Source organism: Ranitomeya variabilis, chromosome 8 (genome assembly GCF_051348905.1).
Source record: "Ranitomeya variabilis isolate aRanVar5 chromosome 8, aRanVar5.hap1, whole genome shotgun sequence".
In the NCBI taxonomy this organism is placed as follows: Eukaryota; Metazoa; Chordata; class Amphibia; order Anura; family Dendrobatidae; genus Ranitomeya; species Ranitomeya variabilis.
This window is the reverse complement of record NC_135239.1, coordinates 176,903,589-176,911,105: the sequence shown is the minus strand read 5'-3', so window position 1 is coordinate 176,911,105 and position 7,517 is coordinate 176,903,589. Positions and strand designations below refer to the sequence as shown.

At 45.0% G+C, this 7,517-nt stretch overlaps 1 protein-coding gene across 1 annotated transcript; it reads right to left on the bottom strand.

Annotated features, from left to right (window-relative positions):
• Nucleotides 1-68: 68 nt before the first annotated feature.
• Nucleotides 69-7,277, bottom strand: MKRN2OS (MKRN2 opposite strand). Its single transcript, XM_077278192.1, has 4 exons — nucleotides 6,974-7,277; nucleotides 3,796-3,845; nucleotides 526-688; nucleotides 69-447 (listed from the first exon to the last, which is right to left on the bottom strand). The coding sequence occupies exons 1-4, from the start codon at nucleotides 7,222-7,224 to the stop codon at nucleotides 228-230; spliced, it is 684 nt and encodes a 227-aa protein (XP_077134307.1). The 5' UTR covers nucleotides 7,225-7,277; the 3' UTR covers nucleotides 69-227.
• Nucleotides 7,278-7,517: the final 240 nt, after the last annotated feature.

The following is a 7,517-nucleotide window of genomic DNA, read 5'->3' as shown; positions in this document are numbered from 1 at the left end:
CTGACACACTATCTGAGCACGCCGAAGTCACTCAGCACCCGAGCATGCTCAGATAACACCTTATCCCAGCACGTTCGCTCATCTCTATTAATCAGTCAATGTACTCTGCACACAGTCCATGTCCCGTCTCTCCAGCGGCTTCTTACTGCCCAGAATTGTAAAAAAGTTTATTAATGTATTTCCATTTTTTTTTTTATCCAAAAGTAGACCACAGCGCCTACTAGTCTTCATGCCCCTCCGTCGTATCTAGGGTGGTCTACCATGTAGTAATAATTCCGGGACACCTCGTGACACAGAGTGATGTACTTGGATGCTCGGCGGCTCCTTGGTAATACAAACTTCTCTGTAAATTCCTCTTTGGTAAATGTTTTCTTCTCCTGTAAATGGAGGAGGCCGTTGATGAACTTTAAGGCATACGTGTAGCAGTTGTGCTCTGTTTCATCATATCTGGAAGAGGTAATGGGAACTTATAAAATGGAAACATGGAAAGAATAAAACATTTATGGTGGAAGATTGAAGACTGACCTGTAAGGAAGCCATGTCTCATGATAGGAAAAGTCTTCTAGGTACGAATCCCACTGGTAAATGAGGGCATGTTGGTCGGGCGGCACCAGTGGTACGCTCACACACTGTTCCCAGCCGCTCGCGTCCTTGTGGGTGCCAGATTCATTGTAATGGTGCACAATTCCTTAGGAAAAGAAAGAAATTTGGTGTTTTTATTAAAGCAATTCATATAAAAGAGGAAAGCATCAGAAATTGGAAACATGCACAGAAGGTATGCATGGGCTCCGTGCATCGGGTGCATGCTGGGTAGGTGTGTTTGCATCAGCATAACCTTTTTTAAAAACTTATTCGGTATAGGAAAGAACAGTCTGCTGCTCATTCCTACACTGAGATGAGATGGTAAAAAATGGCATATGTGTGTGTGTATATATACACTCACTGGCCACTTTATTAGGTACACCTGTCCAACTTCTTGTTAACACTTAATTTCTAATCAGCCAATCACATGGCGGCAACTCAGTGCATTTAGGCATGTAGACATGGTCAAGACAATCTCCTGCAGTTCAAACCGAGCATCAGTATGGGGAAGAAAGGTGATTTGAGTGCCTTTGAACGTGGCATGGTTGTTGGTGCCAGAAGGGCTGGTCTGAGTATTTCAGAAACTGCTGATCTACTGGGATTTTCACGCACAACCATCTCTAGGGTTTACAGAGAATGGTCCGAAAAAGAAAAAAAATCCAGTGAGCGGCAGTTCTGTGGGCGGAAATGCCTTGTTGATGCCAGAGGTCAGAGGAGAATGGGCAGACTGGTTCGAGCTGATAGAAAGGCAACAGTGACTCAAATCGCCACCCGTTACAACCAAGGTAGGCCTAAGAGCATCTCTGAACGCACAGTGCGTCGAACTTTGAGGCAGATGGGCTACAGCAGCAGAAGACCACACCGGGTACCACTCCTTTCAGCTAAGAACAGGAAACTGAGGCTACAATTTGCACAAGCTCATCGAAATTGGACAGTAGAAGATTGGAAAAACGTTGCTTGGTCTGATGAGTCTCGATTTCTGCTGCGACATTCGGATGGTAGGGTCAGAATTTGGCGTAAACAACATGAAAGCATGGATCTATCCTGCCTTGTATGGAGCATCTTTGGGATGTGCAGCCGACAAATCTGCGGCAACTGTGTGATGCCATCATGTCAATATGGACCAAAATCTCTGAGGAATGCTTCCAGCACCTTGTTGAATCTATGCCACGAAGAATTGAGGCAGTTCTGAAGGCAAAAGGGGGTCCAACCCGTTACTAGCATGGTGTACCTAATAAAGTGGCCGGTGAGTGTATATATATGTGTATATATATATATATATATATATATATATATATATATATATATATATATATATATACAGTACAGAGCAAAAGTGTGGACACATCTTCTCATTTAAAGATTTTTCTGTATTTTCATGACTATGAAAATTGTACCTTCACACTGAAGGCATCAAAACTATGAATTAACACATGTGGAATTATATATTTAACAAAAAAGTGTGAAACAACTGAAATTATGTCTTATATTCTAGGTTCTTCAAAGTAGCCACCTTTTGCTTTGATAACTGCTTTACACACTCTTGGCATTCTCTTGATGAGCTTCAAGTGGTAGTCACCGGGAATGGTTTTCACTTCACAGGTGTGCCCTGTCTGGTTTAGTAAGTGGGATTTCTTGCCTTATAAATGGGGTTGGGACCATCAGTTGTGTTGTGCAGAAGTCTGGTGGATACACAGCTGATAGTCCTACTGAATAGACTGTTAGAATTTGTATTATGGCAAGAAAAAAACATTTAAGTATAGAAAAACGAGTGGCCATTATTACTTTAAGAAATGAAGGTCAGTCAGTCCGAAAAATTGGGAAAACTTTGATAGTGTCCCCAAGCGCAGTGGCAAAAACCATCAAGTGCTAAGAAACTGGCTCACATGAGGACCGCCCCAGGAAAGGAAGACCAAGAGTCACCTCTGCTTCTGAGGATAAGATTATCCGAGTCACCAGCCTCAGAAATCGCAGGTTAACAGGAGCTCAGATTAGAGACCAGGTCAATGCCACACAGAGTTCTAGCAGCAGACACATCTCTACAACAACTGTTAAGAGGAGACTTTGTGCAGCAGGCCTTCATGGTAAAATAGCTGCTAGGAAACCACTGCTAAGGACAGGCAACAAGCAGAAGAGACTTGTTTGGGCTAAAGAACACAAGGAATGGACATTAGACCAGTGGAAATCTGTGCTTTGGTCTGATGAGTGCAAATTTGAGATCTTTGGTTCCAACCACCATGTCTTTGTGCGATGCAGAAAAGATGAACGGATGGACTCTACATGCCTGGTTCCCACCGTGAAGCATGGAGGAGGAGGTGTGATGGTGTGGGGGGGCTTTTCTGGTGACACTGTTGGAGAGTTATTCAAAATTGAAGGCATACTGAACCAGCATGGCTACCACAGCATCTTGCAGCGGCATGCTATTCCATCCGGTTTGCGTTTAGTTGGACCATCATTTATTTTTCAACAGGACAATGACCTCAAACACACCTCCAGGCTGTGTAAGGGCTATTTGGCCAAGAAGGAGAGTGATGGGGTGCTACGCCAGATGACCTGGCCTCCACAGTCACCAGACCTGAACCCAATCGAGATGGTCTGGGGTGAGCTGGACCGCAGAGTGAAGGCAAAAGGGCCAAGTGCTAAGCATCTCTGGGAACTCCTTCAGGATTATTGGAAGACCATTTCCGGTGACTACCTCTTCAAGCTCATCAAGAGAATGCCAAGAGTGTGCAAAGCCGTCATCAAAGCAAAAGGTGGCTACTTTGAAGAACCTAGAATATAAGACATGATTTCAGTTGTTTCACACGTTTTTGTTAAGTATATAATTCCACATGTGTTAATTCATAGTTTTGATGCCTTCAGTGTGAATTTACAATTTTCATAGTCAGAAAAATACAGAAAAATCTTTAAATGAGGTGTGTACTGTATGTGTGTGTGTGTGTGTGTGTGTGTGTGTGTGTGTGTGTGTATGTGTGTATATATATATATATATATATACCGTGTGTATATATATATATATATATATATATATATATATATATATACTGTATATATATATTTTTTTTTCTCTCAACAGTCCACATGCAGCATGTATGGATGTAGGCCTATACAATGGGATAAGTCACAACCTTCCTTCAGAATGATTCCTCGATACTGTGGTGTATGTGAATAGGGATTGAATGCTACCCATGCAATATGCAACATAACCTTTACCTTTAGAACTGGTGATGCCAACATGGAGATCTGAGCAACCGTCATACTCCCTAGAAGAAACAAGGAGAAGCGGCAGCCATCATTTAAATAAGTACAGTAAGTGAAATAATAGTACAGAAGATTTGGACAACGCTAGTAAGTAAATGACTGCAGGGACAGCACAAAACTTATCAGAGCAATGGGATTTTAAAAGGAGCTGTCAGCACTAAATGACTGTTCAAACCAAGCACAGGCCAAACAGTTACATTCACCTTCCCATCTGCTGGATTTCCATCTCTTGCTTTCATGATTGACAGCTCTGGATTTACAGGAGCCGGAGGAGAGTGGAATAAGTAGGTGGGAAGGTGCACTGTACTGTTTGGTCATGCCAAGGGTGTTGCGAGCAACTGTGCTGGGTTTGATCAGTCATGTGCTGCTGGACTCACTATCTAGACATCTCCAGTCCATCTCGTAAAATAAAGCAAAATTCTCACCTCCCGCAGTGGTGGTGTTCCAGTGATGTTGGTGACCGGTCTCCCGGGGCTCGCTTGACAATTTTATGCCACGTGAGCCCTGCAGCTAATCAGAGGCTGCAGTGCTCTTCCCTTGGATTAATCGCGATCAAGCAAAATTGAGAACAAAGAAGTCCAAAAGCCACCACTGATTGACTGCAGCGCTTACGGGAGCTGTGGCGTCAACATCAGTGGAAAGGCGCCAGTGCAGGAGATGAGTATCTGCTATTTTTTTCATTTTACAAGAGGGGAACTACTTCAATGGATTGTCCTGGTAGCGGACAACTTACAGTAATCAATTAAAATAAAAACAGTGTGTAATCACTTCCTGCAGCGATGTCGCTCCTGGAAAGTTGCACCGCTGTTCCCGGAAAGTGGCATGAAGAGGCATCTGTTGCCCCCTTCGGGAGGTAAATATCCACTATTATGTTAATTGGGGTCCTCAATTGATTAAGCTGGGGTCTTCCTGTAGTGGACAACCCCTTTAAGATATTCTGCATTGCATCAAAGTGATGATTTTCCTGATCCTTGGTAAATCATTGCAACACCTAAGGCTGCATTCACATATCTGATTTTGTTTTCTCGGATGGCACAGTGACCCACAGTGTTTCATTCATCTATACACCTAGCTGTGAGAATCACAGATCCAAGTGTGGGATCCATGACAATTAGAGCAGATCATATTCCTATCCGCTTTTACGGATCAGAAACGGTCATACAAATCAGTGGGGATGCAAATAACTCACAACAGACACTGTGTGATCATCTGATGAGCTGCTTTTTTGTGAGACTTCAGGTCTCGTGAATCTAAAACTCCCACCATGGATTTTTAAGTGAACAGTGTATCAGGGCCCCTGCTGAAGCCATCGTGTGTGGCGCAACACGTGGGGCGTAATACCTTCTCCCATCTTAATATTTTCCCAGGTGAGGTCCCTCAAACTGCAAAGAGAGGAAGGTCGCTGAAAAGGTGCAAAGTGTTACAAAAGGGGGATACGAAAGGACACCACTTGTCAAGGTGACACCTGCCTGGACATACCTGGTCTGTGTATGAACGACTGTTTCAAACTCTACATCTCATCCATGATCTACTAAAGTTATTTCTGTACGACTCGATGTACTCTACACAACGTACATATGCCAACCTGATGCACTCTACACAATTCATATATGCCACCATATTGTGAAATTCACATGCCAGGAGACGGTAGAACGATTTCAATATAGGGCTCTGCAAATGCGTTATGGCGCCCACAAACAATTCCATCAAAGTCTGCGTTCCAAAACGTCACTCCTTCCTTTTGGAGCTCGGCAGTGTGTACAAACAGTAGTTTCCCACCACATGTGGCGTATCGGCGTACTTAGGAGAAATTGCACAACAAATTTTGGGGTCCATTTTCTCCTTTCACCCTTGTGAAAATAAAAAAACTGGTGCTAAAACAACATTTTTGTGGAAAAAACGTTATCAAATTTCGTGAAGCACTTGGAGGTTCAAGGTACTCACCACACATCTAGCTACAAGTTAGACCACTAGATGGTGGCCCGATTCTAACACATCGGGTATTCTAGAATATGTATGTATGTATGTACGTCACGCTGTGAGTGGGGGTTAAATTCCGCGCCAATATCGCTGATTGGTCGCGTCCGGCTGGCTGATCAGCGAAGTGTGGTTCACATCTGGCACCAATTTGCGGCCGGACTGCGCCTGTCGCTCATTGGTCGTGGCCGGGCACGACCAATGACCAAAGCAGTGTTTAAATACTGCGCCAATATCGCTGATTGGTCGCGGCCGGCCGTGCGCGACCAATCACTGAAGCGGTGTTTAAATCCCGTGCCAATATCGCTGATTGGTCTCGGCCAGCCGGGCGTGACCAATCAGGGAAGCGTGGTTTAAATCCCGCGTCAATTCACGGCTGGACTGCGTCTGTCACTGATTTGTCTCAGGATGTCGGGGGTTCGGGCGCTGGATGTCGGGGGTTCGGGGTGCAGGATATAGTACAGCCACGTAGTATATATAACACAGCCACATAGTATATAGCACAGCCACGTAGTATATAGCACAGCCACGTAGTATATAGCAGCCACGTAGTATATAACATCCACATAGTATATAGCACAGCCACGTAGTATGGAGCACAACCACGTAGTATATAACAGCCATGTAGTATATAGCACAACCACATAGCACAGCCACGTAGTATATAGCACAGCCACGTAGTATATAGCAGCCACGTAGTATATAACATCCACAAAGTATATAGCAGAGCCACGTAGTATATAACAGCCATGTAGTATATAGCAGAGCCGTTATGACGCGGTGTAACGCAGTCGGTTTAACGGACTGCTAAAACGCTATGTGGGCGGCGGGTGGTGACTTGGGGGGGGAGTATGGAGGGGGCACTGACTGCAGTGGAGGAGGGAGCGGCCATTTCGCGGCCGGACTGTGCCCGTCGCTGATTGGTTGCGGCCGCTGGCCGCGACCAATCAGCGACTTGGGATTTCCGTGACAGACAGACAAACAGACGGAAGTGCCCCTTAGACGATTATATATATAGATCATCGCACTGATATCTTATGGACGTGTCATGCCAAAGTTGCCATTTTTCAAGGTTGTTGCATTGCCAGGAATCAGTGGAGCTTTCGATTTTCCAGAAAATCTAGAGCTTAGGTCTCATTGATGATTAACTTACCCTAGAAAGTGGCCTTTTGTTGGTTTCAGTACAAAAGAGCATTTCTCGCTGTGTGCATTAACAAAAGGGTTAGGAATGCTGACGGGAGCCTGCTCCAGGGCCCAGGAGCTCACCGGCCGGCGCCCACAGACAGGGCACTGCTCAGGGACAGAGCGGCTGTAGATGTCTCGGTCACAATGTGTGAACTTCACCAGACATGGTGCCAGAGGCTGCGGGGCTCCAGCTTCTTCCTGATCCCTGAACGTCGCCATAGGAGCTGTCCGACTGTCACATGAAACAGGAAGCGGCACAACACCTGAGCTGTCCCCAGCAGCTGCTCTCTGTGTCCTGGAGGACATACACCTCACAATAGTGTCCTGGAGGATATACACCTCACAATAGTGTCCTGGAGGATATACACCTCACTCACAATAGTGTCCTGGAGGATATACACCTCACTCACAATAGTGTCCTGGAGGATATACACCTCACAATAGTGTCCTGGAGGATATATACACCTCACTCACAATAGTGTCCTGGAGGATATACACCTCACTCACAATAG